Source organism: Pelophylax lessonae, assembly GCF_965119305.1.
Source record: "Pelophylax lessonae genome assembly, chromosome: 3".
NCBI classification, from domain to species: domain Eukaryota; kingdom Metazoa; phylum Chordata; class Amphibia; order Anura; family Ranidae; genus Pelophylax; species Pelophylax lessonae.
The window spans coordinates 399,714,510-399,741,990 of NC_138770.1; the positions used below are offsets into that span (position 1 = coordinate 399,714,510).

Consider the following 27,481-nt stretch of genomic DNA (forward strand, 5'->3'; position numbering starts at 1 on the left):
GGTTTGCCTCTTCCGTTCATAGAGAACTTTTTATTGCTAGAAACTATAGTAAAGCTTCTATAAATGGAAGAGGGAGAAGGGCAGACGACACTCTTGACAAATACAATATGACAGGTCCAGCGGCTGTATTAACTTCTGCAGTACCGGAGGATTACTGATGTGGGGATATGGGGAAGGGGGGTGGCATAAGACTTCAAGTTTCAACAGCAGCCACCCGCACAAGAGACACTTCTCTGCATGTAAACATGGTCCCTTGTGCTGATTAAAAAATAAATAAACTTAGGCTTTAAGCAGGATACTTACAGTACATATGTACTCATGGAAACCAACGACCTAAATGTTTGGTACCTATTTTTTTCTAAATGTACATGTACAGGTATGGCTATTTAAACATTAGATTATATATCTGACATGTCCCATACTGGATATTGATCATACAAGGTAATCTGATCATTATACACAGACCAGTTATCTGCAAATAAAGTTTGAGACAACTTCAACCCGATGCTCCAAGTATGTACACTTTTATAGTCTTAATAAAATATCATCCTTTCATTGTTTTATAACAAAGTAAAGGAAATATTGTAACTGGTCACTGTCATTTATCATCAAATAATTATTAAAATATCTGTTCAAATAATCAAGCATCTGCCTCTGTAACATGCTAAATACATTATTCATGCTGTATCCTGGAGAAGTAATATGAAGTAGACCACAGTATCTGATATACAGTATGTTCCACACAATTTATTTAATATATGGAAAACAGGATTACAGGCTGTAGAATCCTGATATGACCCAATATTTCAGACCTAGGCTGGCAAAATTCTAAAACATAAGTGATGTTTCTACTCGGCTGGAAGGGATTATGTGACTAGCAGAGGGTATGAGTCACCAGCAGGCAGAAACTTTTCATGCTTTACAATGAAAGCTGAGAACAACAAATCCAGCCTAATCACTGTAAAGATTTGACTATAACATGACTGAAAAATGCTGCCCCAGCTTCTTCCCATAGCTAGCGCTCAAGATGAATTAATACCTGAATAATGGTGAACCAGCTGCTGGAGAGTTTCAAACTGAGCTCTAGTTGTGATGTAATAACCGCCATTGTCAAGTTTCCGGATCTTATAGTGCTTGACATGATCTCCCTTCATGTCATCCCAGTCACGAATAGACAATGAATAGGCACCTGAAACAAGTTAGGACACAGAAACATATGGGCATAAAATGACATTATATAGTGGGTCATAAAATAAATCATAACATGAAAATAGAAGTAAACTGTATGCTAACATTTTGATTCAATAAGTAAACCAAATATAAGCCTTCCTGATAAAATCATAAACTGAAACCATTTACATACAAATTGGTAGCCAATCAGCTTCTAACTTCAGCTTGTTCAATTAAGCTTTGACAAAAAAAAAAACCTGGACACTGGTTTGTTTCTATGCAGAGCTGTACCAGATTTTGCACCCTCCCATTTTAGTAAATTGACCCCATTGACACAATGCTCACTGATAGGTTGCCAATGTTGACTATTTCGTTTTTAGCTCAGTACCCGGCCTCACAAATCAATGGTAGGCTATCGGACGCCATGGCTGTATGCCTGCAACCGCACACTCAAGTGGTTACATTCTTACAGGGAAAGAGTAGTGGCCCGGGAGATGATTAGTTTGCATCCTGGCACTGCCCATCCATCCCTGTACATGTGTAACCAATTTCATATTGAATTACAGGTGTACAGCCACAGCATGTCTTTCAGAAGTAAAGATTGACGCCTTTCGCGCTCTGGCAGGGCTTAGTCGTAACCTGTACAACTAAGCGATGTCAGAGCGTGAAGCGCATCAATCTTGCCTTGTCCTGCTGTAACCTACGATGTGTTGATTTGAATGCGAAGCATCAATAAAGTCTGAGACATGGTGTAGCTAATCTGTGTATCCCTTGTCTTCTGAAGTTCGGCTGGTGAGCCGAGCTAGCACCAGGTAAAGACTTGCACAACTCAGCAACTTGGGAGTGATCACCTGGAGCGGCGTTCATTCATACCACAGCAGTCATTGATTTGTACAGGCTACTGGTCACACACCTGTGACTCCCTAGTGCAAAAATATGTGGAGAACCCCAGAATGAGTACATGTGCATCAGCCTTTACAGAATAGCTAATGTAAATTATAGTCATGAGAAATTTCTGGGAATTTGAATAGCCTGAATGGAATTAATTACACTAATTCCAATGGATTTCAACTTATGTCTCCTTTCTTGTAATTTCTATGATGAGTTTTTGGGTTTCCTATGGTTTCTGCCCAGGCAATTCTCTTTTACTTCTCTCTCTTCTTTCATCTTTACCCCTCTCTGTATGTCTTAAGGCAGCTAATTTAATTAAATGGGCTGCTAACACACCCTAACACTACGAAAATTGGACATTAACTTTAACGCAATGCAGTACCATGTAGTGAGTTGGTATACCATTCAAAATAAACGGCACCGCAACATCGCATGTAACACACTTTATTACAACTCATTTCTGCTGCTCATCAGCTTACCTTCCACATAGGGCCTGGTCAGAATGATTATAATTTTACCCATTTGATAAATATGTATTAAATCTTTAGGGATTTTGTCTCACATAAATGATCTTGGTCCACTGGCTAAATGTTGTGCTTATGCATCATTCTGTCAACCATTACAGAAGATTTATTTCTCCTAATTAAAGCATCTCTATTATTTTACCTTTCCTGAGTGCCATGTACTCTTCCTTTTTTTTTTTTTACACACTAGCAATAGTACAAGGGTATAATTGCTCTGAAAAGCCATTATTTTGGAGTATGATCTGTATGAATAGAAGAGCCTTTCATCATTAAACAATTGCTGTAGAATAATAAGTATATAGCTGTTTGGAAGTAAGGGTTGTCATAGACTTCCCATTAAGTGCATGTACTGCATACTATTAGAGCATTATTTGCAATGTTCAAGCTCTGTAGGGGTTAATTACAAAGAAAAAAGTGCCTGCAAAACACACACATGCACCTATATATAAAATCTTATGGATCATTAGGCAATCATTTATTTCTCTGTAAGTGGACACTGTTAGTTTACTTAATGGGCATTGTACTTGCTGACTGATCTCCCTGTGTATAGCCATATGAAGAATATGACATGAGAATGCATTCTTAGTACATGAAACTGTAGTAACATTCTATAAGGAGCACTTCTCTTTTTAGACGTGTGATTCTGTATAAGAAAATTACTTATTACATTGCTGGTTAATCTGGGGGACAAGTTTCACAAACATTACATCCAGTACGGTTTTATATATCCTTGTCTTACCTTTGGTGGTTTCACTTTCACGTATTAAATAAGTACCCCTTGGATTTCCAAAGGATAGCAATTGTCTCTCTGCATCTTTTCTGCCCAGTTTACCGAAGTACCATCTAAAAAAGATTCAAATGATTGAAGCTCACCCTCTACAATTACCATATAGAAAAAACATGAAATAATTTAAAGAGGAGCTACAGTTTCCTACTCAAAATTTCAATAAACACATTCCCGATCACACACGTGATCCTTACAAATCGCTGTATTTAATTTGGATATGGTCAAGATTGTAATTATAGTCCCTACTTGCCAAATGTCCTGGTTACTGGCCCCTGTTGAAATGCTGGCAGCGGCCATCTTAGTTGTGGTTGTCCGAAGCTGGCGACAGTGAGTTCTGGGATGTAGTGTTGCTGGTTTACCCAGCATGCACCTTCCGATCTCGCGCATGCGCATTAGTGACAGTGCCCAGTGCACAGTGTCTCTGGAAATACCACAAAATTAGATGATTAGGCTACCCAAAGACTTATCCCAGGAGTCCATGGGATCGCCTAATGACGTAATCGCCTAGGTGGCTGGGACTGGAAGTGCCGACAAATTAAAAGAAAATAGGGTACTTATAAATAATCTAAACATCCATTTATTATTGTACTGCGGCTAGGTATGAAGAAAAGCATACGCTGAAAATATGGGGGAAGATCCACTTTAAGTTAATAAAAGTTATGAAAAAATGTATAAATTGTAATGGTTTACTTCTTAGTAATATTAAGACAGACTAATCTAAAGCGTCCCATAGACGCACTCTTTGCTCACCATTTAGGCTGCCATGGTTGTGCCAGGAGACCTTATAATTGTCTAACCAACATACATCATTTGCTTTGCTATGCTGTTTTCACCATTGCTATTGGTTTAGTTTAGCTTCAAAAGTTTTGGTTTAGTTTCAAAAGATGGTAAAATCGTGTTTACTGAAACGTTTTTTTTTTTTTGCTATATTTGTTTATGTCTAAAACTTAATAAACAACATCTTAAAAATGTATTCTTAGCCCCCATTCACACTGGGGCGACGCTACTTCGCACCGCGACCTCCGAGGTCACGGTGCGAGCAGCGCGCCGCTACCTCGGAGCGGCCGCCACGGACTTCGTAACATTGAAGTCTATGGCGGTCGCCTCCTGGTCGCCCCAAAGAAGCTCCGGACCCTTTTTCTGAGTCGGAGCGACTTGTGTCGCTCCTATCAGAACGGGTCCGCAGCTTCCCTATGGGAGGCGACCTGCGGCGACCTGTGAGGCGACCAGGTCGCCTCACAGGTCGCCCCAGTGTGAACGGGGGCAAAGTGTATGCATAAACTTTTTTATTTTAGTTTTGGACAGAGTTTAAATTTCTGCCAATTTATTTTTTGATGTCTGTGTCCCGGGAGATATACCTTCACTCCATTTACTACAGATTAGAGATGTGCTGAAATTTCGGCGGTTGAAACATGTCGGCCGAAAATGGTGTTTACGGCATTTTGCTGATAAGAGAAAAAGATGCCAATAACGGAACTAAAAACACACTTCTGCAGCGATTTTGTGATTCTGCTGCCATTTTACCGTGCTTATGGTTTCTTTTTCATAGGTCATGTGACTCAAAAACTGCATAAAATACGTAACACGGGTGCGTTTTTAATGCATTTCAACGGAAAGGTGCGTTTTTTTAACTGACCAAAAATGCAGCAGGCAGGATTTTTAACACCACAATGGAAGCGCAATGGACCAGTGTGAAAAAATACACAGAATTTAAAGGGATACATTTTTCTTGAGCTTTTCTTGCACTAAAGGTGCCAATAATGTCCGACAATAAATACATATTCATTTAAATTTATGATATTAATTAAAAAGTTGAATATAATACAAATATATATAAAAAAAAATATATTTTTGGTAGCGGTTTCTGTTTTTGGCATCCTGTATTTTCAATTTCGGCACCAAAATTTCCATTTGGTGCACCTCTACTACAGATGCAATAGAACATTTGTTTAAAGTAAGGGCAAATTCCCTTTTAGATACGGTAGTTATCACTGGATTAGGTGTTCCTAATGGAAGATTTCTCCTCCATTCTTGTTCTGGTGACAACTGTAAAAATTTTGGTTTCCCAGCACTTTTCATCTAAATGGCAGTGGCCATCAGGACAAAAAGAGAAGATGAATCTCCCTAGCGGAGACACAGACAGTAATGTAAACTAGACAGGCGATGTAACCATTCCCTACTCTCTGCTAAATTAAAACAAAAATGCTGTATATATACACTTTAATTATTACAGACAATGTACACTCCATGCTTGCCATCAAAAAGGTTGTCCATTTTATCAACATTTCTACCTGCCATCAGTGGCGGTTCTACATTAAATTGCTCCCCGGGCAAGACTCCCTCCCGGCGCCCCCCCCCCCCCCCAAAAAAAAATAACATGACAACATAACAATAAATGCAGAGTGCCACAGCATTGCCCCCAATAGATGCAGAGTGCCACAGCATTGCCCCCAATAAATGCAGAGTGCCACAGCATTGCCCCCAATAGATGCAGAGTGCCACAGCATTGCCCCCAATAAATGCAGAGTGCCACAGCATTGCCCCCAATAGATGCAGAGTGCCACAGCATTGCCCCCAATAAATGCAGAGTGCCACAGCATTGCCCCCAATAAATGCAGAGTGCCACAGCATTGCCCCCAATAAATGCAGAGTGCCACAGCAATGCCCCCAATAAATGCAGAGTGCCACAGCAATGCCCCCAATAAATGCAGAGTGCCACAGCATTGCCCCCAATAAATGCAGAGTGCCACAGCAATGCCCCCAATAAATGCAGAGTGCCACAGCAATGCCCCCAATAAATGCAGAGTGCCATATCATTTCCCCCTTTCAATGTAGAGATGCCAGCGTGCCACCTTCCAATGCAGAGTGCCAGCATTCCCCCCGCGAGACCCGTCTGTGCACTTACCTCACTTCTCTTCAGTTCAGTCCCCGGATTCCCCGCGTCTCCTCAGTCCTCCCGCGGCGCCTCCTCCTCGGCCAATGGCGTGGGGTTTGCCTTTCAGCCAATCAGGAATCGGGAGGACCCGCTCCCTGATTGGCCAGGAGGAGGATCAATGTGACAATAGCGAATTTTAATTTGCTATTTTCACACAATGGGCGGGCTCGGGGGGAGCAATGCTCTGCGCCTTGGCTCGGCTGCCACAGTGAAATTATTCAAAGTTCCTCGGGCGGCCCGACCGGTACCATTTGATCCACGGACCGGTACCGGTCCGCGGCCCGGGGGTTGGGAAACACTGTCATGCCGCCCCCCACGTGTCATTAAAAAATGCCGCCCCGGGCGGCTTCCCCGTTCGCCCATGCCTAAAACCGCCACTGAGATTTCCTTTCACCTTGTGTTGTGGTTATAGGACAGGAAATGAAGGGAAGTCTCCCCAATGGGACAGAGATGGCAAAAAAAACAACTTGACAGCGTTTTACTCAGAATACAAAAAAAAATGCGCACGTGACAAAAGGGGATGCAGCGCGAGAAATGTTTCCTTATGTGCTTTTGAGACAAAGGTAAGATATTAGTTAAAATGGGTAACAGATTATGAACAGTTATATACCAAGTGCTCTAATGTTTGGTATTTTGCATAACAGCAAATTAACAGACTATGCTAAGGAAGACTATTCAAGGGATTGTTTTTAAAAGCAAAGTTGCTGTTTATTAAGAAACTTACTCTTCAGCTTGAATGGAATCCACTGGCGCCACATAGTTACTTGGGATATAACCTGTTCCACCAGTTGTCAAAGACCGAGCTTCCCACCAATCACCTTCACTGTAGGAAAAAAATAAAAAGAGAATGAAACATATTAATGGAGCAAAAAGAAAATCTACAGAAATGTAAAGGAAGTAGTAATTTAAATGACATTTTTTTTCTGTTAATTTGAACACTGAACAACATAGATTATTGATCATTGTAATTGATAAGAAACCTGCAGTTTTTGTTCGCTGTTTCCAAAGCACCTGTACCTTTGACTTAAAGTGTTACTATACAGTAAAATCAGTGTGTATATGCAGTAAAGCATGCTTGTTTTACTGACTGTGGAACCTAAGGGGTTAATCCTCTGCATTGAGTTAAAAGGCTGTTTGATCCTGTATGCACAGATCCTCCTCTTCTTGCATTGTTCCCAATAACATGTCCGGATAAGACAGAGTTACTGGAGTCAGGCTGCACATGCTCAGTTTGGTGTGTATTGCTAGAGAGTTTTTTTTTTCTTGGGAGGGTGCATGTGATCAGCACAGGGCCAATCAGCACTGTCCAGACAGAGGGTCAGGGGTTCTGCAGTCTCATAGGACAGTAGGAGCAGAATGAAAACTCCTCCTATAAGCTTTAACCAGACACTGATAGAAGTCACACGGCTGCTATATACAGCTGATGAGAAAAGATATTTAGAAGTTTATATTTAATAAAATAATTGCATTTCCATGTTCTGTGTACTGTGGAAGACCAGATATAGTGAATAAAGGGTCCTGGGTTTGGTAACACTTTAAGTCCACGATCTGTCAGCTTCTAGAGAGCCCACTCTGGCAGAGGCTACAGGAGCCATAAACAATTACTAAGAAATGGTACCCCATACACTCTGTACCCAAATATAGTCTATAAAGATAAAACAATAAAGGGATAAAATGACTCAAATTGTTCTCAGTGTGAGGTGGGAACTTATATATGTGTATTCCAGATTTATGGTGAACCCAATTTAACCACTTGCTGACTGCCGTCAGTATATTTACTGCGGCAGTCAGCCCCTCACAGGCAAAGCGACGTAGGGCTACGTCGCTCGCCTGTGAGCCTCTAGGGGGCGAGCGCGCTCCGCCGGCGCGCTCCCGCCCCCGCTCGTTCACGGACCCCCCCGCGCGTGTGCCACTCGCGATCGTCCGTTGCAGAGTGAGAAAGGCAGGAGGCTGATGTAAACAAAGCCGCCTGTCATTCTCCCCTGTGTAAGAACAGAGATCATACGGTCCTGCTATGTAGGATCGTATGTCTCTGTTGTTACACCACTAGCCACATCCCTTCACAGTTAGATGCACGCCCCTAGGGATACACTTAACCCCTGCATCACCAATAAAGTTAACCCCTTCCCTGCCAGTGTCATTTTCACAGTAACTGTGCATATGTATAGCACTGATTACTGAAGTAATGTCACTGGTAACCCCAAAAGTGTCAAAAATGTCAGTCAAGGGTCCGATCTGTCCGCCGCAATGTCGAAGTCCCGCCGCCATTACTCATTAAAAAAAAAAAACAACAAAAATGACAAAAATCTTTCCCTTAGTTAGTAAAGGCAATAACTTTTGCGCAAACCAATCAAAATACGCCTTTTTGCGATTTTTTTTTTACCAAACATATGTAGCAGAAAACAAATTGGCCTAAAATGTTAAAAAAATTTAGATTTTTACATTTTTTTGGGGAATTTCATATAAAAAAATGTGAAAAATATTGTTATTTTTGCAAAATTGTCGCTATTTTTTTGTTTATAGCGCATGATCAAAAAATCGCACAGGTGATCAAATACCACCAAAAGACAGCTCTGTTTGTGGGAAAAAAAGGACGTCAAATTCGTTTAGGTACAGCTTCGCACGACCGCGCAATTGTCCATTAAAGTCACGCACTGCCGAATCGCAAAATAGGCCCTGGTCAGGAAGGGGGTAAAATCTTCCGGGGCTTAAGTGGTTAAAACCCTACTCTGGGAATTACACAAAATGACCTATCAAGTGCCCCCCAACTCACATTGTAAGAGTTACATGCTTGCTAACTCTTCGGGGTAGAGGAATCAGTAATACTTTTCTTCTATAGATAGAGGGAGCCTATCGGAATGAGGAATAAGGTATGTATTACACCTTACCCCTGCCATTTCTGACCTACTTCTAAGATTATCTCTGGCTTCAATACTGTCATATACCCGGAATAAACATGAAGACTGGAACGTCAGAATGAAGTCAAAGCTCCTGATCTGTATACTTGTTCTGGATCAGTTCCTCAAAAAACCCTGATGCCACTGGATTAGCGTGACAGCCAAGTAACTACTAGCATTTTCATAAGGAGAGGACAGCAATGGTAGGGTCCATATTCTCTCATTACAGTAACCATAGCTCCCAACTGTCCCTGATTTTGAGAGACTGTCCCTGATTTGGATTAAAGTCCTCCTCAATTGTCCCTCATTTTCATCTGATCTTTATAGTAGTTGTATATAAAATGCACTATTCATTTTTCAAAAAGTGTTTCCCAGTGGTAAACCTTTCATCCAAATTCTAAAAGTTTGCATTTGTGGGTTTACTAATATATTTTTTCATTTAATTCTAATGTAAGGGGGCTTGGCGAGGGCGGGTGTGTGTCCTATGCCTACATACTTTTCCTAATAGGTGTCCCTCATTCCTATTTAAAAAAGTTGGGAGGTATGCTGTAACATTAGGTAAAATTATACGACAGGCATGAAAGCACAGCTTGATCGTAAAGCTTCTCAGTGGTTGTAAACCCAATGAAGTGACTGGCCTCAGGTGATACCCAGAGATCAAACAAATCCTCCCAAATAAGTTGTATCTGTTGATCTGCAGTCTTCTCTTCTCTACATCCATTCAAAGTCTAGAATTTATACAGCTTGTCTGAGATTCCACAAAGCAGGGGGTGGTGAGATAAAGTTACACTCTGCAGAGCTCACAGGCTGTATGATGGAGCTCCCTCACCTTTTTACCTCTTGGTGTCAGGAGATGTTGTCAGAAGTGACTCATGCAGATAGCAGAGGAACGAGGCAGCAGACAAAAATTACATACAACGGCTGATTTACTAAGACTGGGGAGTAAAAATTCTGGTGCAGCTGTGCATAGAAACCAATCAGCTTCCAGTTTTTTTGTCGAGGCTTAAAGAGGAAGTAAACCCTCCTCTGCAACTTTTATCTATAGGTAAGCCTATGATAAGGCTTACCTATAGGTACTGTAAATATCTCCTAAACATGTACTGTTTAGGAGATATTTACCTTACATGCAGCCAGTGACGTCACTGGCGCATGCGCTCTGAAGGAACGGCCGCTGGTGCCGTTTCTTTTAAGACCCGTGCCGTGACCGTCGGCTCCCGCGCATGCGCGGGAGTGACGTCACTGCGGCTCCAGCCAAATCAGATGGCCGGATGCCGCGATCCCGGAAGACGGGCGACTGGGCATGTCGCCCATCATACAGGTAAGCGGACGGCACGGCGGGGGCTCGTTCTAAGGTAAGTATTTCATAATGAGCTAGTATGCGATGCATACTAGCTCATTATGTGTTTCTCTTTCAGGTCGAAAAAAAAAATGTTTGTATGGGTTTAAAACCTCTTTAATTTAACAAACTGTAGTCAGAAGTTGATTGGCTACCATGCACAGCTGCACCAGCTTGTGCACTCCCCAGTTTTAGTAAATCAACCCCAAAGTGCTCTGGATTGAGACAAGTATACACTATAGGGGGGTATACTTTGTCAGAGGACATATTTCCTTTACAACCCCATTGTTTACCAATTCATGAAAGGCAGTTAGGGAATAAAATATGTTTGAATCCACTTCTTATTTCAAGCTTATATTATTGCAATAAGCATTTTGAGTATTTTTTGTGAAGGATTAAATCTCTGAATCATCCAAAATCCACCATACAATTAGTGGCAAATCATTTAACAAACAATCACTATTCACTAAAACTTGTCTGAAAAAGATTCACCAACATTCATCAGTATCAGAATCTAAAAATATTTTATTGGGAAATGCTGCTATATGTAACAGGAATATGGATTGGGTTTGTAACATTCCATCCTGCATGGGGAGAAAAAAATAACTTCTATCTGACTTCTTATGGAGAAGTCAATGAATGTAAGTAAGTCTGATCATGTTTTTATCTTTTAACTGCAGAATATAGCAAAGTAGAGCAAAATTAAAATTATTTTGACATCATTAAAAAAAGCCCATATATCTAGCAGTTTTCTTTCACTGCAGAGAATTACCTTTGAACAAGGTACATTTTAATGAACCTAAACTAAGTATTGTATTTTATTACTGGAAGAATATTCCAGCTGCTAAGACTTTTCATGTGTGTCCAGGAAGATGTCATTTGAAAGACCTGCAACCACTGGTCTGGAGCAGCAATCAGCAGTCTCTGAAGTAAAATCACAGAGCATTGTGTTCCCTTATGAAAAGATGTCACCCTAAATCATGAAATAATGAAAGCAGCTGCTTGGATCACGGATCTTGAAATGAGCAAGTATTATTTTTCAAGACGGACTCTTAAATCTGCCGCTGCTTGAACAACAACTGCATTTTGAGATTTTCTATACATTTTTTATACATGGCGCTAAGTGACGGCAAATTGACTGTGCACTTTGCAAAGTGCAGTTGCACTTTGTAAGGACATTTACTCCAGAGCTTAGTAAATGAGGTAAAGCTTCACTTTAACCACGGAGGATTTGGCTGCTCAATGACCAGGCCCTATTTTGCGATTCGGCACTGCGTGACTTAAACGGACAATTGCACGATCGTGCGACGCTGTACCCAAATGAAATTGACGTCCTTTTTTTCCCACAAACAGAGCTATTTTTTGGTGGTATTTGATCACCTGTGCGATTTTTATTTTTTGCGCTATAAACAAAAAAGAGCGTCAATTTTGAAAAAATAATATTTTTCACATTTTTTTATATGAAATTCTCAAAAAAAAAGTAAAAATCAAAATTTTCTAACATTGTAGGCCAATTTGTTTTCTGCTACATATTTTTGGTAAAAAAAATCGCAATAAGCGTATTTTGATTGGTTTGCGCAAAAGTTATTGCGTTTACTAACTATGGGAAAGATTTATGTCATTTTTATTGTTTTTTTTTTACTAGTAATGGCGGCGATTTTTTGCAGGACTGCGACATTGCGGCGGACAGATCGGACACCTAACTGACATTTTTGACACTTTTGGGGATACCAGTGACATTACTACAGTAATCAGTGCTATAAATATGCACGGTTACTATAAAAATGACATTGGCAGGGAAGGGGTTAACTTTACTGGTGATCAAGGGGTTAAGTGTGTCCCTAGGGGCGTGATTCTAACTGTGAGGGGGTGTGGCTTGTGAGATCATCACAAAGACATGTGATCCTACATAGCAGGATCGCATAGTCTCAGTGATAATCTAAGGGAAAATGACAGACGGCTGTGTTTACATTTGCTGTCTGTCTTTCTCCCTCTGCTTCGGGAGATCGCGAGTGGCCGGCGGCCATCGGAGCCGCCGGTAACACGCGCTGGCTCCCCAGGGAACAAGTGGGGGCCCCACAGGCGACTGAGCGAGTGACGTAGGGGTGCATCGCTTTGCCCAGCAGCGGCAGAGTGCCGCAGTATATGAACGGTGAGCGGGGCACAAGTGGTTGAAAAGAATATCCAATCCCGTGAAAGAAAATTAAAAAAACAGCATTTTTGCTTGCACATGATTGGATGATGGAAGTCAGCAGAGCTTCTGCTCATTTACTAAGCTCTGGAGCAACTGTGCATGCAAAGTGCACAGTTGATTTGCCTTTAGTAAATCAATAAATATAGTAATTTGCTGCTCCTAGCTACAATGAATCAAACATCCATGAAAGTGAAAAGCAGCCAACACAAAATCTTATCTTCAGTAAGAGATCGTTAAAAACAGTAAAAATGAATGTAGCGCTAATCAGATAAATAAAGTCAGTGTCCACATCCAAGGGGGAAAAGGACCAAACAAAGGGTGTTTTCTGCTGAAAAGTTCTTCTGTGAATTGTAAAGAGACCGTCACCAGCACCCAACTACATAGCCTCTTACCAAATCACATTGACCCTCATTAAAAAAGGTCAATACAAGCAAAAGCCGTAAGATCCTCTCAGCAGTAGTGGACATGCTGACAAGAGTTCATTCAACTGTAAGTTACTACTTTTTATAATAAACACTTTATAATGACAGATTACCTCTCCATAGCAATGAATGTGCCACGCATGCGTACAAATGTATGACCCGCTGCAAAGATTGCAGTGGTGGCTGTGCTGCTTTTTCTGAGCGGCACAACAAAGATCTGGCAGGAGTGTGGGGTGAGGAGGGAAAGATAAAGCAGCCCTTTTCAACCAGTGTGCCCAGGCACCATGCGATGCCTTGAGGTTTCTTCAGGGGTGCCTTGGCAAAGTGTATAAAAACTGCTCAAAAATTGTATACAAGCTGGTGTGTGGATGAAGCCTGCCGCAGCCTTTTGGTTACACAAAGCCACAGGTTTTCATTGTGCCCCATTACAACCTTCTAGCTGGTGGTGTCCTAACAACCAATGACATTATCTGTTGATAAGGAGGATGTTAGTCGCATGTACAGCATCCTTGTTTGACCCACCCCTGCCCCTCTCCCTCAGCATTTCTGTTTTTGGGGTAGGAAAAGCACTTTCCCTTACCCAGTGCTCCACTCCTGCAGGCTCCCGCCCTGGCAGCCTCTTCTCCCCCCTACTCCAGCAGTCTAATGGCGCTTTTCCACTGCATAGAACCGTACCGGCTCGGCACGCTTTTGTGCTTTTCCACTGCGGTACCGCATGGTATAGGGTCGGAACGGTTCGGTACGGTACGGTATAGGTTTGCTTTTCCACTGCATGGAACCGAACGGTACGGTACGGTACGGCTCTGAAAAAACAGTACCTACTCGATTGTGGTTCCAACAGGTACCAAACTGGTACCATATCCCACAATCCTTTGCATGCAGTCACTACTAGCCACTGATTGGTCAGAGAATCACACCCACCCCGTTGTTATCCCACCCACTTAACTTTAGTACTACTTTAGTGGAAAAGCAAACCTATACCGTACCGTACCGAACCGTTCCGACACTATACCATGCGGTACCGCAGTGGAAAAGCAAACCGGGCCAAGCAGGGCCGAGTAGAGCCGAGCCGGTACTAGCCGGTACTTGCAGTGGAAAAGTGCCATAAGCTCCTCCAATCCATTTCTGGAGCATAGGGGAGCACTGTATGCCGGGGAGTGAAGAATTAAGTAAGTATAAGTGCTTTTTCATCCTCTAGATCAGGGATCCTCAAACTACGGCCCTCCAGCTGTTGCAGAACTACACATCCCATGAGGTATTGTAAAACTGACATTCACAGCCATGACTAGGCATGATGGGAATTGTAGTTCCTAAACCACTGGAGGGCCATAGTTTGAATACCCCTGCCCTAGATTAAATGAGAGGTTAGGCACCATTCCTATGGCTGTTTACAAATGCTGTGAATCCCAGTGGTAAGAATCTGAGGATTTCTGCGGCTAAGATTGACATATGTGTGTAAATAACTGCAGCAGCTGAGCCTGTACAATGGAATGACAGGCTTTGGGCGGCCGCAGCTAATCATGATTGTTCGCAAAGCTAGTGATTAGCTGCAGTGATCAGAAATCCCTGTCAATCCCAACTGCACAAGCCTGCAGAATATTTCTGCCGCAATTTGCAGCCCGTGTAGACGCCCATGTGAATGGAGCCTTAACCCTTGCAGCGTGGGCTTTAACACATGCATCTTTGGTTTCATTCTTCTCAATTAACAGTGATGCATCATCAAATAGTCATATAATCTATTACTAGCTTTGGTCTCCGATACATCTAAAGTGTCACTGTTTTTTTTTTTTTTTTTACGTATTTTACTACAGGATGTGCTTATCAACCAAAGGAGTACTGTACAATGACTGTATCTCCTCCTTCCACAAATGCTGATAATTGTTTAGCAGCCATCCTCTGGATATGCTGCCTGCCATCTCCATTATCAAAGTGCAGAACAAAGAAAAGTGGGGGTTGTGGTAAACCCAATGACCATGCCCATTGGACTATATCTGCATACATTGTCAGACCAGGTTTGAATGTCCCCAGTGAGACAGATATATAATAAGTCTTTCCCAGGTATTATTTCCAAGCTTCAAATACTCTCCTGAATGGAAATCTACTTAGGGAGTGATGAAAGTCAATGAGAGTGTGGGGTATGGTACAGCAGGCATGAAATGTGGCAGTTGGAATTTGTTTAGAGGTGCTAAAATGAGGAGGGCACTCAGTCCTATGTAAAAACAAGGCCTTGCAGCCAACTTCCTCTATAAGCATGCTCCTTAGGTGTCTGACAACATATCCTAAAGTAAAATACTTCAGAAAGCGGTGACAGGTTTGTTCTAACTTGGCTGTGAATTACCTAGATAAATTGGTTCCCTTAAATGAGGACAGAAGTAATATCTTATTGTACAGGAAACCACTAAACAAATCATTTATTTGAGCAATTACCACTTTGTGTCCTCTCAGAAACAAAATGAGCAATTAAACAAATTGAAAGCAACTACCTTGCAGACACAACTGAATTAATGGCACAGATAATGATCACAATGCAGGAATCTCAAAACAATATATTACAGGCTATTTTTGTAAGATGGATTATCAAATTCAGAGGGGAAAAAGCGTCAAGTTTCTTATACACCTATAACCCACAAATATACACATTGGAGGGACTAATCCCTATAATTAAGAATAAATATTTTTCCATCCCCAAGAATTCTGTTATGTTATCTAAAAACTTTAAAGAGGAACTATCATTTAAGGCCTTTTTCAAAATTGAAGTGAGATTTATTATTTTTATCAGTAAGTGTTAAAGTGTTAGTAAACTCTCCAATCTAACTTTCCACCATTGAAATAATTTCTAAAGAATTAACAAGTGCTGTATTTATATTCTTTTATACACCCCTTTGTAATCTGAATGGGGCAATCCCGTGAGAGTCAAGCTCCATTCAGATCACAAAGGGGTGTAAACGAAGCCACAGACCACGGGACATGCAGACAGGAGAGAAGGTCCAGCACTTGACTGCTTGGATAATAAACAATGCGCATGTGCAAAATTTCTGCAATTACCGACAGAAATGGCAGAAGTTACATAGAGTCTAGATGTGGAAGGCAACAGATAAAATGGTGCCGCCTTCGGACAGGAAGCATGCAAAAAAAAAATATGCAGGTAAGAAGTAAGAAAAAAACAGATGGGGATAATTAATAGGGGAGGAATGATTTTAAAAGCTTTGGTGTGCTGGCTACATTGATTTTAGGGATTTGGTTGGCTGACTTTACTAACGCTTTGATGTTTATGCAGTGCCGTGCCGTGTTTCTATATAAATGGTATACTCCCTATTCTGGTTGTCAGAGATTATGTAATCTTTAGCTTATGTTTGGGACATAAAAGAACTTAAAGTGGAACTTCACTCTTAAAATCTACATTGATTATTATTAATCTTAATTCTGATAGCAATAGTAAATAGATAGGAAAGTATATCATATTTACATTTTTTTTTTTTTACATTTTTCTTTAGGTACTTCCTGGTTTCTTGCCTAGGCAAATTATATCATACATCCCAGGAGTCTTCAGGAACGGAGGAAAGGAGGAGGTTCTTTTTTTAGCTAAGCACACTTTTCTGCATGCATGCCGAGCTAAGTGCAGATGTATTCCAGGAAGTAAACACTACATGAATCAATTGCCCTTACTCAAGATGGCCATGGCCAGAAATGTTAGGGGTTTGTTTTTCAAATTGATTTCTAAATAAAATAAAGAATTGACATGGATGGATGGGGGAGTTTGCTTTGAATATTAAAAATGAATGAAATGGTGTTTTTGGTTTGTAGTGCTCAAATGCAGCGTAGATCCGCTTTAACTCAAAGTAAAAAATGTGATTTTAACATTAATAGGCACCCTTTTTTAATATGTAAGTGTGAATCTTAATGACAGGTTCACTTTAACCATGCATATTTTAACCATTGATTGATCTTGACAGGCTGCTGGCAGTGGGTTGTACACTGCACCTGAAAGGCCTACGCAGAGAATTTTGTCTAAATGTACACTGTACAATGGGGGTAAGCCACCTGTAGATTGCAATCTACCAGGAGATCGCGGCCAGGTTACTGGTAGATTGCGGTCTGGGCTTTTGCTTACCCACTATCCCAGGGCATCAAATAGAGTGCTATGAAGAGGGACTACTTGTAAGGCTGGAGCTGTAGTAGAGAGCAATAGCCACAAAAGACGGGGCCTTCTCTGTAGTGCCAGCTCCTTTCCCATGAGGAGTGATACTAACTGCAGTTCACCTCTTATCCCAGCAAGTGGTCTCCAGAGTGGTACCAGCAGCAGGAAAGAGATCTTCAGGAAGTGTGTGAACCAATGTTGCCAACCGTCAGCATTTTTACTGACAGACAGTAAAAAATGGGCACTTTTCTCCTGCCAGTAAATGCCAGTAACAGGAAAAGGTTGTCAGTAAAAAATATGGCTCTGATGCTCGGCTTGGAACTGCGCATGTGCAGTTCCCATCCCGAGCCGGCCAAGACCATCCAAGTGCCTGCTACAGTGTATTCGGGCTGCGCCAGCAGGGGGCGGGTCTGGTTGAGGTGGTACCTGAGCGTGTTGTGTGATGTCATGGTGCAAGGGAGCCAAGCAGAGTGGCCGCGCCTTTGTGTACAGGTCTGCGGGACAGGAGCAAGCCAAGCCGGGAGAGGGACTGTCAGTGCTGTTTGGACTGGAGTGGACTGGAGGGACCACCTGGTGTGGAGAGAGACTGTCACTGTGACTCAGGAGGTGACGTGTCAGTGAGGTGTCATCATCATATGTGCTGCTGCACACAGCAATCAGTGTGACTGTGAGAGTCAGTTTCATGCGTGTGTGCAGCCCATTGTAATTTCTTGCCCTCCTGAGTCCTGTCCCTTAGATACTTCCTTACTATATGGAAAAAAAAAATAATAAATATGTTTTTGCCTTAATATCTACCTAAATCACATTGCTGACTGCATATTGTACTTGTTTGTAGCCTAAATAAGGACATTTGCAATTAAAACTGTAATTTTTAGAAATGCCAGTAAAACTTGGCTGTGCCAGTAAATTTTAGGTGTCTTGTTAGTAAATTTTAATATGATAGGTTGGCAACACTGAGGTGTAGCAATACACTGGGCATAATAGTATAGGGCTGCTTTCACACTGATGAGGTGTACCCACATTGCAGGTGCAGTGCAGTGTACCTGCAGCTTTCCTGCGGGTTTGCTGCACTTAGCCGTAAACTTCTATTATATCCTGCAGGTTTGGTTCACTTTCTGAATACAGGAGTTTTGGTGTTCTTTCAGAAAATGCACCACACCTGCAGGATATAATAGCAGTCTATGGCAAAGCGCAGCTAGCCCAGGAAAGATGCACTGCATTGCACTCGGGGTCTAGGTAAACAGCAGCACATCAATGTGAAAGCAGCCTTATAGGGTGCTCAGAACAGTAAGGGTTTGTTTACATTTGCAGTTTGCGGGGTGGTAAAACCCCATAGTTAAGATGTGTTTTTATCACCCCCACCCCAACCGCACCCCCTTTAGCTGCAGTGGCCAGGAGTGTACACATGTCACAGCCGCAGCAGGAGTTATACATCTGGTCATGTTTGGTGGGTGTAGCACCTGCCAAGCATGACCCATTCAAGTGAATGAGGCCAGTCTGCGAATGTCCTGCAAACCTGTGCAGTACAGCAAACAAGGGGTAAAAGTAGGCAGTGTTGTGTTGCTTTCTCACCACCTGCTTTAACCCCTAAGACCCTGAAAAAGCATGCAGTTGCGGGGCACTTGCAGAGTGGTCCCATTCCCTGCAGCTCCTCTGAAAAGTGATCGGAGTGTATTTGACAGGTGGTGAGGGTATATGTTGCCTCCTCACCACCTAAATTAAACCCATGATTGCTGTGCTATGCACACCATTCTGACACTACGGCAATAGTACGGCAATTAGAGGTTTGAGCAGGTGACACTGTGCCCAGTAGTCTTTGACTTTTCCCATGTTGTTCCAGTGGATCTCAACCTCTTTAAGTTTGTCTACTCCTGCTGTACAACCTTCTAGCAGCCATGTGCACAAGCCCTGGCTTTTTTTTTTTCTATTTATTCTTTTTTTTTAAGTATGATAGCTGAATTCTCATCCGTGATTGGTTGCATTTAATACTGCTTCAGAACATTGCAGAATTCATTGTAAAATTGTGAGCCCAGGATGCATATCGACATCAGCGCAGGGGGTGTGCCAGTTACAGGAAGACCAATTGTATAAAACTCAATGTCATTCAACCCAGAAGTAGGGCGAACACCATTGGAGGAAGAGAACACAAAAGAGCAGCATAAGTACATGCCGCAGATAAGGAGCGCAAAAATAATTGATTTTGAGAAATAAAAAAAATCTTGTTTGGGCTTTAAAAATGCAGACATCGGTAAAAACTAAACATTCTTGTTTTTACTCGATATTTGAGGTTTAGTGACTATTGTTTGAGTATAATAACAAGAGACTATGTTTTATCACAAAAAATACAATGAAATACAATAATAATAGTGCGAAGGAAGAAGGTGTGCTCCTTTCAAAAAATATTACATAATTCCCAGGGTTAGGAAAAATAAATAGTAAACAACGGCTACAATAAAAACTATTCCTACAGCAATAAAAGCATCAGATTAAAGCAAAAATACAAGAAAAAAAAAACCTGCATAAGCGGTCACTAGATGGCAGTAATCTCCTACCATTCATTTATTTCTAATTGCAGTTCATTTGCATATATGTCCCTTGTAGTGTATTAAACAGAAAGCAGGGTAACATGTCAGTATTTTGGCAGCTGGCTAAATATACCATACAAAGTAAATGAAGGGTCAGATTTATCAGCAGCAGAAAAATTACAAGTTGTCATCAGTATTCTGGCAACACATTCAGTGTAAATGTAGAGAAAAACACTCAAGCATAACCTTTGCCGGAAAGCGTGGAAGAGTAAAATATATACTAATACTTAACTGTGTTTTAAAATAATAAATCTAGTTCATTAGACAGTACTTTCACTTGAATTACACTTGTTGTCTTTTCTAAGTACACCTAAGAGAGCACCCCAAAACTGTGAGATGATGTCACTATATAGGGAACTGAAATATTCGTATTTTAGAAGATATACTAGAGACTGAATGAAATGACTGAATTTGTTTTACTAAAAAAAGGGTGTTTCAATTCTGTTAGTTTATGTTTCACTTAGCATCTGTTATCATACTGAAGGATCAATAATTCTGTATGTACAATTAGTTGTCCATTTTTTAAACTGAAATAATGCAGGTAGAACGAGGTCCTTACTCCTGCCTAGGCAGAAAAAAACTGAGTGCCTATAGCTAAAAGTGGGTGTATACCCCCTGGGACTGGCCATAGGCATAGTCAATCTTTTCCTGCCTAATGTCCTACTCCTGTAGGGGGCAGTATAACCTAATGGTTAAGAAGAATCAGGAGCTGTGTCCGTCAATTAGGGATCGACCGATTATCGGCAAAGCCGATATATCGAGGGCCAATCTGCACTTTCCCCGATATATCGGAATCGGCCCCTGAGGTTACCGATATTCCTGGAAAGTGCTGTACCGGAGTGATGCCTGCAGCTAGAGGCATCACCCAGTACCGGTGTCCATAGCTGACGGTCGGCTGTCTTGTAATGAAAACCAATGCGGCTGAGAAGCCACTCGGCTGTCATTACAAGGAGTGGGAAGGGGCGTCCCCCCCTCCCGCTGCCTCCTGCGGCTTGCCGATATTCCTGGAAAGTGCTGTACCGGAGTGATGCCTGCAGCTAGAGGCATCACCCAGTACCGGTGTCCATAGCTGACGGTTGGCTGTCTTGTAATGAAAACCAATGCGGCTGAGAAGCCACTCGGCTGTCATTACAAGGATTGGGAAGGGGCGTCCCCCCTCCCGCTGCCTCCTGCGGCTCGCCCGGGTCTCCCGTCCCACCGGGAGACCCGGGCATCCTACCTGCACGCCCACTGAAGACCCGATCAAAGCCGCATTCGGCTCTGATCGGGTCTCCATGTAAAAACCCGGCAGTGATGTCATGACAAAATTACAAAAAAATGACAGCATTCAAAACAGCCAAACTTGGCGTTTTGAATGCTTTTAAGTACAGAGGAGGGGTTTGGGGGTCATTTAGACCCCCAGATCCCTCCACAAGAGTTCCAGTAAAATAAATAAATAAATAAATAAAAATAAATGTTTTTAAATGTCCAAAAATATCGGCAGATATCGGCCGATACCAATATGGGATGACCAAAATATCGGTATCGGCAATAAAAAAAACGATATCGGCCGATCACTACCTTCAATGAAGAAAAGAGAAAAAGCTTCAGCCAATTTAAAACTAAACTCTAAATGTGATCTTCATTGCATACTTATTTGGACCAATGTATGTATCTCTCATGCCTGGGAGAACGATCACTTTAGTAGTTGCCGCTACTGGAGTGATAGCTGCGATTTTCCTGGTCGTATGCCAAGCAGATTCCAAAATGTATACTGACCACATGGGTCACTCATTCCACACTGCAGCCCGTTCACAGACGTCATGGCATCATGTTGGTTTCAAGGTGCTTTTCACTAAGCAGCATAGCACCAACAAACTTAATGCGCATTGCCACATGTTGCATAAAAGATGGTGTGAATGGGCCCTAAAATTTTTATTGGTGCAGCAGTTATAAGCAGCAAAAGAATAGACACATGTTAAAGTGTCTTTTCTGAGGCATCTTTGCATCAAAATAATATTAATAAAAAATATGAGTATTTTCCCCTAAGTACAAGAATTTCTGTGCTTCAAAGCACCCTACTGGTTATTTCCAGTACATCAATCCTGCAACTATGCCTGATAGTGTGTACAATGGTCAGTTCCTGGCTCTTTTTCACCAAAAAGGGGCTTTATCACCAAATCTGACTTGGTTATAAAGCTAGAGGGCTTTTCTCCATATTTATCACAGTGATAAGGCTCCTTAGTTCCTATTACCATTTTCATATTTCTTTCTCTGTTTTTTTATAACTTTTTTTACCTTGAACTTGGTGGAACTCAGTTCCACTATCTCTGGCTCAGGTCCTCTGCTTTCTGCCCAGCACTATCACATGTAAGCGCAAAAGTCTGGCTTTTGTGTTTACAAGTGACAGCTTTATGCTCACAATGGCTCCCACAGATCTGATCTCCTGAGCAGCTCCCACTGAGTGCAGGATGGGAACAAGGGAGATGTAGGTGCCCATGCCCAGGGTGCAGTGGGGATCCCGACAACCCCCTGGATGATTTCCCTGCAGGTGAGAAAGGTGGAGCCACCTACAATGTGCAGGGAGGTACTAGAGCCGGCTGGGGGCTTTAGCTTAACCACTTAAGCCCCGGAAGATTTTACCCCCCTTCCTGACCACTGCCTATTTTGCGATTCGGCACTGCGTGACTTTAACGGACAATTGCGCGGTCGTGCGACGCTGTACCTAAACAAATTTGGTGTCCTTTTTTTCCCACAAACAGAGCTTTCTTTTGGTGGTATTTGATCAGCTGTGCGATTTTTTGATCATGTGCTATAAACAAAAAAAGAGTGTCAATTTTGCAAAAATTTGGTAAAAAAAAATCGCAAAAAGCGTATTTTGATTGGTTTGCGCAAAAGTTATTGCGTTTACTAACAAAGGGAAAGATTTTTGTCATTTTTGTTGTTTTTTTTTAACGCGTAATGGCGGCGATCTGCGATTTTTTTTTGCGGGACTGCGACATTGGGGCAGACAGATCGGACCCTTGACTGACATTTTTGACACTTTTGGGGTTACCAGTGACATTACTGCAGTAATCAGTGCTATACATATGCACTGTTACTGTAAAAATGACACTGGCAGTGAAGGAGTTAACTGTATTGGAGAGGGAGAGGTTAAGTGTGTCCTAGGGGTGTGTTTCTAACTGTGATTGGCTGTGGCTTGATGTGTAAGAACAGTGATCAATGGTCCTACATAGCAGAACCGTTTGATCACCATTCTTACACAGGGAGAACTGAGAGGCAGCTTTGTTTACACTAGCCGCCTGCCTTTCTCCCGCTGTCACGGACGATCGCGAGTGCCCGGCGGACATCGGTTCCGCCGGGCACACGCGTGGGGGGTCCGTGACCGAGCGGGAGCGCGCATCCGGCGGCGCGCGCTCGCTCCCAAAACCCTTACAGGCTAACGACGTAGCCCTACGTCGCTCTGCCTGTGAGGGGCTGCCTGCCGACGTAAATAGTCATGCGGCAGTCGGCAAGTGGTTAATACAACAATAGTAGGACATGTTTAAGATGGTGGAGCTTTTAAGGTGTGTGGGGGTGGGGAGATGGAGGAAGTGGAGAGGGGGTTGCATGCAGAGGTCAAAGCTGAAGAGGTGTGAAGGTGAGATGTGGAAGAAGGCTTAACTCTGCACTCTGTACCTAACGCAATCCTGGTATTTAATGCCCCTTTAACTTCCCTGGCGGTATGATTCTTTCGGATTTTAGGTGCTGAAAGCGGTACCATTATTTTGCTAGTAATTCTTAAGAATGAGCAGCCCAAACCAACTATTTACATATGATTTTTTTTTTATACATATATACACACGTAGTACAGTAAAACTGCAAATTTGCACTCAGTATTTGATGCGGTTTGAAGGGTGCGGATGGGGGTCGAGGGGAGTTTTGGGGGGTCGTGGTTGAGTTCTTTCCCCTTTTTTTTTTGAAAATAAAAAAGCCCTGATAAGACTTTACAGTGAACTGAAGGGATGAACAATTCCCAGTTTTTTAGTTCCTACCTGACTTATCATGTTTTTTTAAACACCTCACTAGAGACTTTTCACTTTGATAAGCAGTGAAAAGTGTTATCATTGCTCATCACGTACAAGTTTCTGTGAACAGAAACATTCTGCTATTAGTATATCCAAACTGTTAGCTCTCAGGTGATAAAAGGATACAGTCCTTAATAACAGTATAATAAAATGTTCCCTTTGTCAGAGATAACAATATCCACAACTTTTCACCTTTCAACAGACTGGGAATTTTTGCATAACACTACCAAATACCTTCAATAACACTTTTTTGTATAATACTTTCAAAATAGAATACATAAACTGGTCCAAATCATTGGTGGAGGGAAGATTATGGTGTGGAGTTGTTTTTTAGGGATTAGGCTTGGCCCCTTAGTTCCAGTGAAGGAAACTCTTAAGGCGTCAGAATACCAAGACATTTTGGACAATTTCATGTTCCCAACTTTGTGGGAACAGTTTGGGGATGGCCCCGTCCTGTTCCAACATGACTGAGCACCAGTGCATAAGGCAAGGTCCATAAAGATATGGATGAGTGAGTTTAGGGTGGAGGAACTTGACTGACCTGCACAGAGTCCTGACCCCAAACTGATAGAACATCTTTGGGATGAATTAGAGCGGAGATTGTATACCAGGCCTTCTCATCCAATATCAGTGCCTGACCTTACAAATGCACTTCTGGAAGAATGGTCAAACATTCCCATAGATACACTCCTAAACCTTGTGGACAGCCTTCCCAGAAGAGTTGAAGCTGTTATAACTGCATAGGGTGGGCCAACTCAATATTGAACCCTACGGACTAAGACTGGGATGCCATCAAAGTTCATGTGCATGTAAAAGCAGGTGTCCCAATATGTTTGGTAATATAGTGTACCTGTGCATAGAATCATATATTAAACACTCAGTCCCTATGTAGTTTGCCAATAGCAACAATACCCATAACAAGACTCCTTGCAGTTATATATCACCAATAGTAATGTTAGTCAAATGCTATGTAATATCATAATGACAGCTGGTACTAAGCATTTGATACACACAGATGGTGCCACAGCTCATATAACAACTCCGTAGCATACTCATCATGCGTGCATCAATTACGACAGTGGTTTTAAGTTAAATAAAACTAATTAACAGGACTAGAATCTTATTACATGTGACAATTTTGTGACTACTTGTGGCTTATATAATGTGTGCAGTGTCTCCACCCCCACACTGGACTCTGGTAAGGAGATGGAGATATATATATATATATATATATATATATATATATACTCTCTTTTACACAATTGATTATCCATTATTCATTGACACACTTTACTCACAGATATGAGTGAATAAACTAAATATATTGATATATTCTATACACATAGGTCACATAGAGTCACTTCATCTTAGATCATCCCCCCCACCTCCATCTGTCTTTGGGCGTTGACATCTACTGATCCACCGCTGTAGCTGTTTATTTGATGTTGTCTTTGGATTATTTAATGTACTATGCAACATATTGTTCATTGGTAAGAGATTACATAAAGCCACATACATGTATGCACACTTGTAGAAGCTAGTCGTATATAATGTGCATATCTCTAGAGCATTGTTTCTTTGAAATTAGGCTGTGTATTGTATGAATTTTCATGCATATCCCCCCTTTTTTCCTCTAGATCTTATGATTAATTATTATAAATAACAATATTCTCCAGAAGAAGCGCTATAGCGTGAAACATGTAAAGAACCTTGTCGTTTACAAGTGAATACACCGCCACCACTGGTACTACACTACCAAAAGCCTGTACTACCATAGTCTCTAGTTTTAGAGCTAACGGCTTGTAATTGTTTTCAGCACGCTGATACTGTGTGGTATGGTGGGGTTCACTTATGATCATATGAGTTAATTTTGTTGCATAACATTTTTTTATAATAATGCTCATTTTGTATATGTTTGTGAACAAGAATTTTAAGATGTTTTGAAATAAAATTTATGTAGTTTTTACGACATAGTGTCATGGTGTTGTGCCAGTAAAGTCCATTTTTTGAGAAATATTCCCCGAGAGGTAAACTACGACAAGATAACGAATGCCGTTTGTGATCAACAGCCAGCAAGGACAGCAAATTTATATTTATTTTATTTAAAGGGGGGGCCAATTACATTATGCAAAGGGACCCCTGGGGGATTTAACAAGCTTTTTTTCTTCTGATGATAAATCTTTAAAAGTCCGCTAATTGTAGATTTGTATTCTGATGAAGCAGGCCTTCTTGTACTACACATAGATCTGTTCTTTGTCTTCATACACATATTGTACCGTGCACTTGAGCACTATGGGGAAATTCATAAAGAGTGTCATGGACTCCTTTAGAGTTCGGTTGGGCTCCCTCAATGAAATTGTCAATGTTTGCTCCCGATCATATAACTGTCAGAAACAGAAACATGAATCTGTTGGGGGCTGGCACTGAGGTCTAAGTGTTAATGCTTAACTCACCTTCCTTGGTGTGCTCCTTGCAATCATCACACAGACAGGTGCATGGCGAAAGGGTTTTGTAGTGGGGTGGGCAAGCCTGATGGTTAAATGAAAGACGCGTTCCCCATCAAATCCGCCTTGCCTGCGACTACCATTTCATGATAGTGGGTGGATCCATAGCCAGTATCCAGTCCAATAGCTGCATTCACATTTATTTGCTGGCATATACTATCAATCAAAAACAATGCAGACCTGACTAATCTCTCAGTTCCCCATAATGCCTGGCAATCCAATAGGTGTTGCTGTGGAGACTAGTTCCATCAGGTCCATCTCCTCTGTGATTCAAGTAATTTCCAAAATAAGGGCATTGGCATATTTGGGTAAAAACATCACCAGTATCACTGGCTCCTTTGTTTACATTTAGCTTTTGGCCAGGGAGTCTCCTTGCCAGCAGTTGAATGTGGCTGGGGATACAGCACTGTGCAGGAAGCTGTCACACATGAGACATGCCCCACTCTGAGCACTGGCATACCTCTGTACACAAGCCCAGAGCTGGTCCTATTTACTGCCACTTACCTAATCTACAAACTGATGGCAATTATTTAAAGTGGAACTTTAGTCAGAAAATTAAGTCCTGCTAGATGACTTCAGGCTGGCCCCTTTTGCAGGTATAGCTATGGAAAACATTAAAAAGAATTGCCTGTTCTGGATAGAATCCAGTAATACACTGTCTCACCCTGCTCTGCACATGCTCAGTTGCTCTCTATTTTTAAGCACTGTTGATCTTCTGACAGCCTTAAAGTGGAATTAAACCCTGCTATCCTTTACAGCCAAGGAAGCTGCTTCTGTTTGATCAGCAAATACAGTGGTGCTGCACATGTGATCAGTTATGACACCAAATATTTGATGGTTTGGTTGGGGGTTTAGTTCTGCTGATTTACTGCTGTTCAGGGGCTCTGGTCTTTAGGAAAATAGCAGTCTCCAGCAAGAAGAAACAGGAGCAATACTGGAGGTAATTAACAGCACAAACTAATTTTGGTAGCATAATTATTAATGTGGAAAGTATGTTTCTTGCTAAAGAACATTTTTTTTTTATCAAGTTGTTATGGGTAAACTTCCACTTT

At 41.7% G+C, this 27,481-nt stretch overlaps 1 protein-coding gene across 4 annotated transcripts in view; it reads right to left on the reverse strand.

The window, feature by feature from the left end:
• The window catches only part of FYN (FYN proto-oncogene, Src family tyrosine kinase), a 307,032-nt gene that overhangs the window by 31,856 nt on the left and 247,695 nt on the right, over nucleotides 1-27,481 (reverse strand). For all 4 annotated transcript variants that reach the window (XM_082249084.1, XM_082249085.1, XM_082249082.1 and 1 more), the window contains 3 exons: nucleotides 7,032-7,130; nucleotides 3,325-3,428; nucleotides 1,040-1,189 (listed from right to left, as the gene is read on the reverse strand). In XM_082249084.1, the coding sequence (XP_082105210.1) occupies nucleotides 1,040-1,189; nucleotides 3,325-3,428; nucleotides 7,032-7,130 (353 nt within the window). The remainder of the gene's footprint in view (nucleotides 1-1,039; nucleotides 1,190-3,324; nucleotides 3,429-7,031; nucleotides 7,131-27,481) is intronic.